General features: G+C 50.4%; 2 protein-coding genes across 2 annotated transcripts in view; one reads left to right on the forward strand and one right to left on the reverse strand.

Moving 5' to 3' along the window:
* Nucleotides 1-7,075, forward strand: part of SNRNP200 (small nuclear ribonucleoprotein U5 subunit 200) — a 35,453-nt gene extending 28,378 nt beyond the window's left edge. The window contains exons 34-45 of the mRNA XM_059659095.1: nucleotides 193-344; nucleotides 1,313-1,421; nucleotides 2,299-2,407; nucleotides 2,829-3,018; nucleotides 3,114-3,278; nucleotides 3,483-3,604; nucleotides 3,823-3,966; nucleotides 4,066-4,242; nucleotides 4,501-4,661; nucleotides 4,763-4,844; nucleotides 6,454-6,546; nucleotides 6,647-7,075. Coding sequence (XP_059515078.1) covers nucleotides 193-344; nucleotides 1,313-1,421; nucleotides 2,299-2,407; nucleotides 2,829-3,018; nucleotides 3,114-3,278; nucleotides 3,483-3,604; nucleotides 3,823-3,966; nucleotides 4,066-4,242; nucleotides 4,501-4,661; nucleotides 4,763-4,844; nucleotides 6,454-6,546; nucleotides 6,647-6,790 — 1,648 coding nt within the window. The 3' untranslated portion in view covers nucleotides 6,791-7,075. The remainder of the gene's footprint in view (nucleotides 1-192; nucleotides 345-1,312; nucleotides 1,422-2,298; nucleotides 2,408-2,828; nucleotides 3,019-3,113; nucleotides 3,279-3,482; nucleotides 3,605-3,822; nucleotides 3,967-4,065; nucleotides 4,243-4,500; nucleotides 4,662-4,762; nucleotides 4,845-6,453; nucleotides 6,547-6,646) is intronic.
* Nucleotides 7,076-7,959: 884 nt separating this feature from the next.
* On the reverse strand, nucleotides 7,960-12,236 carry CIAO1 (cytosolic iron-sulfur assembly component 1). Its single transcript, XM_059659096.1, has 7 exons — nucleotides 11,928-12,236; nucleotides 11,128-11,276; nucleotides 10,879-10,990; nucleotides 10,683-10,771; nucleotides 10,246-10,447; nucleotides 9,541-9,628; nucleotides 7,960-8,972 (listed from the first exon to the last, which is right to left on the reverse strand). The coding sequence occupies exons 1-7, from the start codon at nucleotides 12,064-12,066 to the stop codon at nucleotides 8,732-8,734; spliced, it is 1,020 nt and encodes a 339-aa protein (XP_059515079.1). The 5' UTR covers nucleotides 12,067-12,236; the 3' UTR covers nucleotides 7,960-8,731.
* Nucleotides 12,237-12,273: the final 37 nt, after the last annotated feature.

Raw genomic sequence — 12,273 nt, forward strand, 5'->3', positions numbered from 1 at the left:
CTCTTGTCTGGCCTGGCTTCTGTGGGTGGGGCCAGGGAAGTTGGGTCATGGGAGGTTGGCCCACCCTGAAGGGGCAGTCTGTTTATGAGGGTGGGATTAGCCCCCCTCTGGCTAGGGGCCGGGTGACTGCACAGTGGAGGGTGTCCGTGGGGCTGGAACCTCTCGAACTGAGCCAGTGTTGATGCCGCCTAGGTTCTTGCACTGCACAGAGAAGGACCTGATCCCGTACCTGGAGAAGCTGAGCAACAACACGCTCAGGGAGACGCTGTTGAACGGTGTGGGTTACCTACACGAGGGGCTCAGCCCCATGGAGCGGCGCCTGGTGGAGCAGCTCTTCAGCTCAGGTGAGAAGCCTGGTGGCTCAGAGTGAGAGTATTGTTGCCAGGATGTGTAGGTGGTCTGCTTTCTTTTCTTTTTTTATTTTTTTTTTAATCATTTCAGAGAGAGAGGAGGAGGAGGAGAGAGAAGCATCAATGATGAGAGAATCATTGATCAGCTGCCTCCTGCATGCCCTCCTCCACCTGCCACTGGGGATCAAGCCTACAACCCGGGCATGTGCCCTGACCGGGAATCGAACTGTGACTTCCTGTTTCATAGGTCAATGGTCAACCACTGAGCCAATCAGGCCACGCTGGTCTGCTTTCAACTCCAGGGTGTGGGTGCTAGTTCCCTGCAGCACACTAGTCATTTTCAAAGTACTACACTGTTTATTGAACCTGATATCGCATTCAATTCCCCCAATAATCTTGTCATATCGGTGGGACAGATCCTATCCCTACTTACTAGAGAGACAACAAGGAGACACAAGGCTATATCATTTCAGAACCTGGTGTTCTAGACCTGGTTTTCCATGGACATCAGACTTACCAAGGTCGTTAGACCTCAGAGATGGGTAAATGATACTACCATTTTGGCAGTGGTGGAACTTCAGGGAGATGGTCCTGCCAGAATCGCTTCTTATCAGATTGAAGCCTTGAGTCTGTCTGGTTTGGGGCACACTCAAGTTTTGCTGCCATAGACTGAGCCAGCTCATGGTTGAGTTGGCACTGCCCAGTGAGCAGGGCCAGTTAAGCAGGTGTCTAAGCCTAGCTTTCCCTGGGCTGGGAGTTTTGTTTCAGGGTTCTTCCTTGCCTCTAGGATAGTCCCCCAAGCAGGTGACACTGTCAGGAGCCACCTCCTGTAGTACTGCATGTGCCTTCTTAGTCATGTCAGACCTTGTTCCCAGCAAGCTTTGCTCTGGTTTCTGAAACCAGGTAAACCCCTGCCTCAGCTGGGGAGCCCTGCACTCAGGCTTCTCCTCCCCTCTGCGCAGGGGCCATCCAGGTGGTGGTCGCTTCTCGGAGTCTCTGCTGGGGCATGAGCGTGGCCGCCCACCTGGTGATCATCATGGACACCCAGTACTACAATGGCAAGATTCACGCGTGAGTCCCACTGTGCTCGGCGCTAGGGGAGCCTTTCGCAACATGGACAGGGCACCTGCAAATCCAGGAACTAACTGTGATGGAGGAAAGGTGTTGGGGCCATTGGCAGCCAGCTGAATTCCAGTTCAGCCCGGTTTTGGGGAGAGTTTTCAGGCTCAGAACGTGGGCTCACGCTGGCTCTTACAGCCATCCTCCCGGGTTGCAGTAAGAGGAGAGCCAGGGACCATGATACAACACAGCTTTATAGCATCTATTTGAAACATGATTGTAGTCATTAGTGTATTAAACAGTTTGTTATATCTTTCTTAAAAAAGAAAAAGAGGAGAACCAGAGAGTTTTAGCCAGAAGGAACCTTAGGGATTATGTAGTTAAACCTGTTGTTCTGTAGGTTGGGAAAGTGACTTGGTCCAGATCACATACTCTTGGGGTGACAAGAAGTAGAAGATTTGCTTTTTCTCAGAAAAGCTCAAATAATTTAACTCGGTAATAATATTTCCCGAAATGCAGATTGCTTTTGAAATGAGTTTTACTTTTACTTGTAGGCTTGGACTTAAGTCAGGTGACTTGATAACTTATGAAATACACAGCTGTTAAGTTTGGGCAGCTGACTTATACATGTGATCTTTTCATTAGAAAGTTATTTTGCTTTTGCCATTAGGTGGGTTTGTAGCTTTGAATCAAGAACCCTGAGCAAAAAAGTCACAACTCGAAAACTGCAAGTGAAACTGGTGCCTTAGCACAGAAAGTCATAGACCCAGTGTTTGCTGTGATGTGCCCAGGTCTCCCCATGTTTGCATTTTATTCTGACGTCGGGGAGGGACAGCCTCCTGTGAGGTCCCTGTGTTGATGCACTCTGCCTCTGCCCCTCTCTCACCAGGTACGTGGACTACCCCATCTATGACGTGCTTCAGATGGTGGGGCATGCCAACCGACCTCTGCAGGATGACGAGGGGCGCTGTGTCATCATGTGCCAGGGCTCCAAAAAGGTCAGTCCTGTCCTCTGAACACAGGCTTTCCTGTTCTCATGGAGGTTTTAGTTGCTCCATTCTTTCTGTCAGCTGCTTCTGTTATTGCCCACCTTGCTTTGTTATAAGCCTTTCAGCCCCAAGGAATTTTGTAGCCTTTTGTTTTTGGAGCTCTTGTGTCCTTGGTCTTCGTCTGGCTGGTTCCACCTTCCTCTTCCTCCTGTGCTGCTCCGCTTGCACAACTCTGTGTATCCCTGTCCCGTTGTGAGAGTAACCGCTGATGCCAGTGGGAACAGGCAAACATTCCTGTGCAGACTTAGTTCACTTAGTTTGCAGCTGCTTTCCTCCATTTTGTTGTTGGCTGTGTCTGTCACACAAGGTCCATCTCTTCTTTGTGACCAGGGTGTCATTGACTAGTATTATCTCCCCTCCCAACCCACAGGATTTCTTCAAGAAGTTCTTATACGAGCCCTTGCCAGTGGAGTCTCACCTGGACCACTGCATGCATGACCACTTCAACGCTGAGATTGTCACCAAGACCATTGAGAACAAGCAGGACGCCGTGGACTACCTCACCTGGACCTTTCTGTACCGCCGCATGACACAGAACCCCAACTACTACAACCTGCAGGGTCAGCACACCTTGGAGCACACTGTCCTTCTGTGGTTTTCTCAGCCCTCGCTGGCCGTCTCCCTGCAACTCCTCACCAACCACTCTCCTTCACAGGCATCTCCCACCGCCACCTGTCTGACCACTTGTCAGAGCTGGTGGAGCAGACCCTGAGTGACCTGGAGCAGTCCAAGTGCATCAGCATAGAGGACGAGATGGATGTGGCACCTTTGAACCTGGGCATGATCGCCGCCTACTATTACATCAACTACACAACCATAGGTGAGGGGCCGGGAAAGCTGCTGTCTGTCTGTGGGGAGCCCCGCTCCAAAGGGGTGCAGCTACCCGGGAGGAGATAACAGGCTTCTAGTGCCAGAGTCTGTTAGAGGGACGTACTGCAGGCCAGGGCAGAAGTGCCCAGGCAGTGAACTCTCTTCCCTGCTCCTTTCTGCTGCTTCTGACTCCTCCCAAATCTGTGTCTGTCAGAGCTCTTCAGCATGTCCCTGAATGCCAAGACCAAGGTGCGGGGGCTCATCGAGATCATCTCCAATGCGGCTGAGTACGAGAACATTCCCATCCGGCACCATGAGGACAACCTCCTGCGGCAGGTGAGGACACCTTGGCTTCAGGAGAAGGGCCCATGTGCCCAGAGCACACAGATCTGTCAACACAGGAAAATCCCACCACACCCCCGTCACCCACCTCCACCGCCACCCTCTGAGTTTTGAGGGGTTGTGAGCCTGGGATGGATGGTGCCTTGGGCCTGAGAGCTGGTCTCAGGCTGGGTCGCTTGTTCATCACCAACTATTTTTCTTGTGCTTTCCAGTTGGCTCAGAAGGTCCCGCACAAGCTGAACAACCCTAAGTTTAATGACCCACATGTCAAGACCAACCTGCTCCTGCAGGCTCACCTGTCCCGCATGCAGCTGAGTGCTGAGCTGCAGTCAGATACCGAGGAGATCCTTAGCAAGGTAGAGTCAGTGCCGTGTGGGCGTGGTCGGGAGGGCCCGTAGGGGCCTGTGAAGTAGCAGTTTCAACCCTACCTGCTGTCGTGCTCCTCCCCCATGCAGGCGATCCGGCTCATCCAGGCCTGTGTAGATGTCCTCTCCAGCAATGGGTGGCTCAGTCCTGCTCTGGCAGCCATGGAACTGGCCCAGATGGTCACCCAAGCCATGTGGTCCAAGGACTCATACCTGAAGCAGTTGCCACACTTCACCTCAGAGCACATCAAACGCTGCACAGACAAGGTGAGGCTGAGAGCTGAGTGTCCTGGACTTGGGGTGAGGCGGTGAGTCACAGGAGGGGAGACTTCTAGTTCTGTCTGGTTTCTCTGAAGGTGCTATGCACTGAGATGCTAGAGAGCCTGACGCATGCGGCTGTGCTCTGGGTGAAGCCGTGTCTGTAGGTGTCTGATAGGGTAGGATGGGAATTAGCAGCCACTTGGAGCCGTTTCATTTGTTGTTAGCAAGTGTTCTCTCTTCCCGACCTCTGGATACCCACTGCAGGGAGTGGAGAGTGTTTTCGACATCATGGAGATGGAGGATGAAGAGCGAAACGCTCTGCTTCAGCTGTCTGACGGCCAGATGGCAGACGTGGCCCGCTTCTGCAACCGCTACCCTAATATTGAGCTCTCTTACGAGGTGGTGGATAAGGACGGCATCCGCAGGTGAGTCAGAGGGCCAGGTGCCCTGCCCTGGGGTTCCTACTGATGTGCTGTGATTCCACTGTCCTGGTGCTGATGTGCTACCCTGCTTTTCTCCCCACCAGTGGTGGGCCAGTTGTGGTGCTGGTACAGCTGGAGCGAGAGGAGGAAGTCACAGGTCCCGTGATTGCACCTCTCTTCCCACAGGTATGTCCTGGTAGCTGGCTTTTCCAGATGTCTGCTAGAGGCTGTTTGTCCACTGGTAGAGTCAGAGTACAAGGGTGCACTGTCACTGGGGAGAGACGTTTAGAGTAATAATGAAGTCATGAAGCATATACTGAGAATTAATGGGGACATTGCTTTTTTTTTTTTTTTTTTAAGGGAGGGGGAGAGACAGAAAGATCGATGTGAGAGGGACATATTGATTGGTTGTTTCCTGCACACGCCCCAACCATGTTGAACAGTCTTGCCAATCTGTGATTGTTAAAACATATTTGTCTTTAACCTTAAATTAAATGGTTCCAGGATGTGTGTTTGTTTTTGTTTTAATTGATTTCAGAGAGGAAGGGAGAGGGAGAGACAGAAACATCAATGATGAGAAAGAATCATTGATTGGCTGCCTCCCACACGCCCCCTACTAGGAGGGATCGAGCCCACAACCTGGGCATGTGCCCTTGACCAGAATTGAACCCAGGACCCTAGTTTGCAGGCGACACCACTGAACAAAAAACCAGCTAGGGCTAGGATGTGTTTTTGTTTTGTTTTTTAATATATTTTATTGATTTTTTATAGAGAGGAAGGGAGAGAGATAGTTAGAAACATCGGTGAGAGAAAAACATCGATCAGCTGCCTCCTGCACACCCCCTACTGGGGATGTGCCCGTAACCAAGGTACATGCCCTTGACCAGAATCGAACCTGGGACCCTTCAGTTCGCAGGCCGACGCTCTAATCCACTGAGCCAAACTGGTCAGGGCAGGATATGCTTTTAAAAATTAAAAGCAGAAACCAGATATACTAAGTTCAATTTTACAAACTGGTTTAATACGCTCTGAGGAAGGAAGCTGGGATCTGGAATCCTTGTGCTTTCTCACAGTGGAGTGGCAGCAGTTGTCTTGATAGATGCTCTCTGCAGCAGGCTCCTCTCCCCATGTATGTGTCAGTCAGTCTGGCACATGTGCCTTAAAGGGGTTTCTAAAGGGCTCAAAGCTGCCAGGCCAGAGAGTCTCGATCTCTGACGCTTGAATCTTGAATGCAGGGGCAAGTACTAAATGGAGAAGGGCCAGAACCAAAAAAATGAGTCCATTTGCTACTTAGATTTTGAAACGGTTACAAGGTATCTCAAATGAACTCAGTTTTGTGTGTGTGTGTGTGTGTGTGTGTGTGTGTGTGTGTGTGTGTGTTTAATATATTTCTTTATTGATTTCAGAGAAGAAGGGAGAAGGAGAGATAGAAACATCAGTGATGAGAGAGAATCATTGATTGGCTGCCTCCTGCACACCCCCCACTAGGGAACGAGCCCACAACCCAGGCATGTGCCCTTGGCTGGAATCGAACCTGGGACCCTTCAGTCCGCAGGCTGACGCTCTATCCACTGAGCCAAGCCGGCTAGGGCAAATGAACTGTTTTATCAAATTTTATTTCATTAGGAAATTTTAGAAAGTGTCTATCTGGTTTTTGTTTTCCTGCTTTTGTAACCATTCTCATGGTCTCTTGGCTGTCAAGTTTCACTTTTATTTTTTAAAGTCTTTATTGTTCAAAGTATTGCATAGCTGTCAACTTTTATGTGCTGAAATTCTTGGCTTTTCGTCACTGCAGAAACGTGAAGAGGGCTGGTGGGTGGTGATCGGAGATGCCAAGTCCAATAGCCTCATCTCCATCAAGAGGCTGACCCTGCAGCAGAAGGCCAAGGTGAGTGTCCACTGGCCCAGCAATGGTTCTGAGATAGACAGGCAGGCGGGAGCACTCTCCCTGTGGCCTGCTCACCCTGATTCCTGCCTGCTCTCTCTAGGTGAAGCTTGACTTCGTGGCCCCGGCCACTGGTGCCCACAACTACACTCTGTACTTCATGAGTGATGCTTACATGGGATGTGACCAGGAATACAAATTCAGTGTGGATGTGAAAGAAGCTGAGACAGACAGCGACTCGGATTGAGTGCAGAGGCCTTTGCCTTTGCATAGAGTTGAAACTTGTACAGTTGAATGGGATCACAGCTATGGAGGCCAGGTCTGTTGGCTGGGAGAACTGATAGTCAATGCAGGTGCCGTCCCAGCCCACCTCCAGTTTTCGGCTTGCTACCTTGCCATCCAAGCTTTGGATCCAGTGTCTGCAGGTGTCGTGTAGCTGTTAAGCATAAACTGTACAGCATTTTTATGCATGTTCTTGGTAGTTCTTTGATTACACAATCAGACATTCTAATAAAACAAATTGAAGAAACCATTTGTTGTTCCAGTGATTCCAAATTAAATTTCCTTTTGCTAACCTAAGGCCCCATGGCCAAAAATATTTATTTTTTTTAACCACTGAACTTGCTTAGAAGGAATACTTCTGGAGGACAAGGCTGTTTGTTGGGCTGTCACAGGCAGCCTTCTCAGCCAGTGTGGAGGAGGAGGGGTTAGGTAACTTCTCTTTAGTCAGTATACCTGCCCCCATCTCTTGCTACCCGGATATCACCACCACTGCAGGAACTAACACAGCTGCAGGGGCAGATCCAAGGTTAGAAATTTCTCAAGATCTGTAGACCCTCTCCCCCCCACCCCCCAAAGGAGGCAGCACAGGAGGGATTGAAATGTACCAACTGGGTACACTGATACTGTGATCCAGATCTACAAGCTTTCTACTCCAAATTCTTGCCTTCTGCTCTTGAGGAATAACTGCGTAACATTAGATGATTCTCAAGGATATTTTCCTTAGATCTTAGGAACCCTTTACACTATAAAGATTAAGAACCCCAGAGGTTATTATCCACTGATATTTACTATATTAAAAATAAAAACGGCCCTGGCCAGTGTGGCTGTTCGAGGTTGAGCATCATCCCGTGCATGTGTGTCACTGGTTTGATTCCTGGTCAGGGTACATATCAGGGGTGGGCAAACTTTTTGACTCGAGGGCCACAATGGGTTCTTAAACTGGACCGGAGGGCCGGAACAAAAGCATGGAGTGTTTGTGTGAACTAACATAAATTCAAAGTAAACATCATTACATGAAAGGGTACGGTCTTTTTTTTTTTTTTAGTTTTATTCATTTCAAACGGGCCTGCCCACGGCTGCTCTAACCACTGAGCAACCAGCAGGGCTATATCAGACATCTTTTGCCTACTGGCGTTCACCATGAAAATTTAATACCATAGATACACTGCATGTTGTGTACTACAGTCCCTTAGGAGGCCACAAATCATTGTCTCTAAGGTTTTTCTGTCCTTCATCAAAGAGCCAATTTTCAGCCCCATTGAGAATGCATGGCCTATGGCCAATAATAATTCTCCCTTTTAGATGTCACACCCTTCCCTATGTTTTTGGCATTCCCCGGGAGGCATAGAAGATACACAAAGGTTCCTAAGGGAAAGCAGAGATGTCTTACTCTACACTAGCCTACATCAGAAAATCTTCAGTACTGAGTGAATGTCTTAAATGCAAGGACTTCGTCAGAAATCAGGAAGGCAGGACCTATTTCAGAAAGGGGCTCATCATGGACATGTTTTAAATTATGAATGTCCTAATATAAATAGGACTTGGGACTCAGATGGATTATTTCTATAAGGCTTACAGTTTCAGAAAGGTCTGCGATGGATGCCTCTGACATATAAACATGGTGATTATGAGTAGTACATTCACCCCGCAAACTTGAGCACTGTGTCCTGAAGGGAAGCAAAACCTGTGGCATCACTACAAGGTACTGTTCTTCCCCGTTCTTCACCAAGCGCCCATGTCAACGTGGGAAGGAGTGAGTAGTCACATGGCTCCGCACGTCTACCCAGATCTGAACGGGAGAGCCAAGTTAAAGGAAGGCCAGGCTGCTCTTCCAGGTCTTCTTGGGCTAGAAAAGTCTTAATGACATTTTGGGGGGAACCATAATTCTGTCCAAAGTCAAGGTGGCTCAGAGGCCTTCAAGCCGCTGATACTTCCAGAAGGCCATCTCCCCATCATCGCTGCAGGAGGCCAGAAGCCCCCGCTCCTTGGGGTTCCAGGCTACACAGTTGACATCCTGGGAGTGGGCCTGAGGCAAGTGCGCTGTCAGGGAGAAGGTGGGCTGCTGCGGATCTGAGCCGGGGTCCTCCTCAAACACGCGGATGGCGTCGTCCCCACAAGCTGTGGCCAGGGCCCCCGTCAGCGAACACCTGGGAGGAACACATGCATCAGTGACTATGCTGGTGGCTCCTCCCTCCCCAGCCCAGCAAGTTAGTAGAGGATGCTGACTTTATAGGCCTTGGCTGGCTTTCTTCCCAAACTTCTGGCTTCAGCTACCGTGTCTTATTGAAGAGTTCCCCTAATTTAGCCACAGACATCACACCCTAAGTATTCAAGTGCTGCCATCCAGGTCTCCCCCAATATAATTAACCTAAAAAACTAAGTAAGATACTGAATTACACTTTGGTCACTTTGCATAAGCAATTTCCTTTGTCATCATGAACTTTGCTTAATCATTTTTTAAAAGTAGTATATCAGGCCATTGAATTTTACCACACTTAAGCCTGTTTTTGTTACTCCCAAGTGTTTGTTAATGTAAATAAAGCTTAGAGGCACGTCAACTCTTCATTATTTAGGATTAGATTTCATTATCTAGGGACGGATTCTTAGGGCTAGAACTACCAAAGGGGGCGGAGAGCAGCACATGGTCTGACTTCTCTAAAATGTCTCCAAACTGGGGAGAGGAGTGGAGATGGGGAAAGGAGATGGAGGCATTACCAAGCAACGTCGTAGATGGTCCTGGAGTGGAAGCCTGACAGAGTGCAGATACATTTCCAGCTGGGGTCAGAGCCGCTGCACGCCACCCCTGCACGACAGACTTCTCTTGAGTCCAAGCACATCTGTGTCCCAGGCACCTCGGGGGTCTAAATGCCTCACTGCAGAGATTCTAATTTGCCCTTGCTTACCCTCACCCTCAATCATGAGTCCTCATCTTCATTTCTCTGTCCCCACTCTCATGGCTCTGCCTCACATACTATGGCCAGACTGGTATTTTTTTCAGAATTCTGAGAAGGAAATGTGCTGTTCTTTAAAAAAACTTTTGCTGCAGACTGGTTAGCCTGCCTTTGAAGGCCACCCACCAGCCAGGCCAACCCACCTTATTTCCCCCCAAACTCTTTATATACCTCATGCTTCACCTACAGGAAGCACTGCTCCTGTGAAATCTAGGCTTTTCCATCTTTAATGCCTTTGCTCATGCTGTTCTGTTCTCACCCAGAGTTCTCTTCTTGTAAAATCCTACACATCCTTTCAAGTTCCGATGAAACAGCCCTTCTACGTAGCCTTCCCTGCTTCTTCCATGTCTCCGGCGCTCCCTCACGGCATGTCTCCCCTTCTACCCGTTTGCTGTGCTTCATCTGGGTCTCAGCCAGACTGTCAACCTCTTAGAGAGGAGTCTTCTTAGCTCTGCGCCTGGCCCCTCACCTTGCTCATTGCCTGGCAGGTACTGGCGCCAGATGCGCACGGTACGGTCATCACTGCAAGACGCCAGACGCTGGCCACTGGGGTCAAAGGCCAAGCTCCACACGGTGGATTCATGACCCTCAAGGGTGGCACAGCACACCCAGTCGTCCTCTTCCTCCCGGTATAGCTTCACCGTGTCATCATAGCTGGCAGAGGCTAACAGCTGGGGACATGGGGAAAACACAGCACTTATGGCCCAGGAAGTGCCTGTGGCTCCAATACCTCCCCCTGCTAGGACAGGACAGTCCCAGGGAGCTTCTTTATGATGGGGACAAATGTCTTTTGGCCACAGGTAGTGATCTCTTTGAAAGCCAGCTGAGGCTGACAAACAGAGGGGGGCTGGGCACCCCCTCCATACCAGAATTCCTTCCCACCGAGATACTTTGCCAGACTGTTACCTCCTGGCTTGGGTGCCAGACCACATGCTTGACATCCTGCGTATGGGAATTGAGGACACTGACACATTCATACTCATCTTCTTCGTCAACTGTGGGAAGAAAACAAACAGGAGCCCACAAGCTGACCTTGTGAGGGTCACGTAGCAGATTATCTGTCTGCTGGCTCCCAACTGCACCTGGAGGGACCTAGACTCACCTTCCCAGACCCACACACTCTTATCTCGGCTGCAGGTAGCAAGGAGGTTGCCAGATGGGGCCCAGGCCACTGACTTGACCTCGTTTTCATGGCCTTCCAGAGTGGTCACACACTGTGAGAAGGGAAGAGGGACAAGAATCAATAGCATTTAAGACCCTTGGAGAGACCATTGGCCCAGGTTGGTTCAAGTTCCTGAACCAGTTCTGGGGAGCAAATTGCAACGATCCTGGTCCCATCCAGTCTGGTTACCTCAAAGTCATCCTGATTCTTCTTCCAAATACAAGTGGTGGCATCAAAACTGGCAGAGGCCAGGTAATTGCCGCAGGGAGACCAGGCCACCTTCCGCACAGTGCGCTGGTGGCCTTCAGAAAGGACAGATTTGCAGATCCAGTTGTCACCTAAAAGTAGAGGCCAGGCCAGGCACTGGGGCTGAGCGCACAAGAAGACAGCGAAACACTATCACTGTCATCTGACACTGGAGCCAAGCTCAATGGGCACATTTAACAATATGCTTTTAGGAAGACGTAACTGACCTACTTCCTCTGGAGGCATCACCTCCTAATTTAAAATGATCAAAGGCTGCCCAGCCAGCGTGGCTCCGTGATTGAGAGTGCACCTATGAACCAGGAGGTCACGGATCAATACCATGGCTGGGGCATATGCCTGGGTTGCAGGCTCGATTCCTAGTTTGGGGCGTGCAGAAGGCAACTGATCAATGGTCACACACACACACAATTAATTAGTCAAAGGCTGTCGAATAAAATTTAAACTTTACCGTCGTCGCAAATTACTCTGCAGGCTACTTTTCACAGCCCTTTTCTAATCGGTCTCCTGCCCCAGCAACTATCACAATTTCCTCCACAATTCCAGACTGTCCGCTGACGTTTTGGCTTCTAGTACTTGCCTGAAAAGTCTTTCTAGGAATGACTAAAGTCCATCTCGAGGTGGCTTCTCCCCCCCTCTCCCTGCACTCACCCTCAGCACAGCACCCGCACAGCACGCACGCGGAACGCCCGGCGGCGGGGTCGCGCGCCCAGGCCGAGCCTTACCCTCGGTGCCCCAGATGCGGACTCTACGGTCGCCCCCGCACGAGGCTAGCAGGGTTCCCGTGGGGTTCCAGGCCAGGAACCAGCAGCGCGAGTCCGGGTGCGCCGGGACACGGCACAGCAGCACCAGCGAGTCCTTCATGGCGACCCGACGCAGTACGAGGAGGAGTTGGGCGCGTCCCCACGGCAGGCTCCACTGTGCAGATTCCGGGACCAGACTCTGCCTCCTAGGACCGCCGGTCGGCCACTTCCGCCCGAGAATCCCGGTCGACCTAGGAACTGAAGTGCCCGCTAATGTGGCCGCGCTGCCCCCTGGGAGTTGTAGTCGACCTCCAACCCCGGCATAAAG

The sequence above is a fragment of the Myotis daubentonii genome, chromosome 12, assembly GCF_963259705.1.
Source record: "Myotis daubentonii chromosome 12, mMyoDau2.1, whole genome shotgun sequence".
Taxonomy (NCBI): domain Eukaryota; kingdom Metazoa; phylum Chordata; class Mammalia; order Chiroptera; family Vespertilionidae; genus Myotis; species Myotis daubentonii.

Bases quoted from the DNA above. Each gene is read 5' to 3' on its own strand.
- CIAO1 (XM_059659096.1), bottom strand. From the start codon at position 12,066: ATGAAGGACTCGCTGGTGCTGCTGTGCCGTGTCCCGGCGCACCCGGAC. The intron at 11,277-11,927 runs GTAAGGCTCGGC...CTCTACTTTTAG, and splicing joins CCGCATCTGGGGCACCGAGG to GTGACAACTGGATCTGCAAA. The intron at 10,772-10,878 runs GTGAGTCTAGGT...TTCTTCCCACAG, and splicing joins GAGTGTGTGGGTCTGGGAAG to TTGACGAAGAAGATGAGTAT.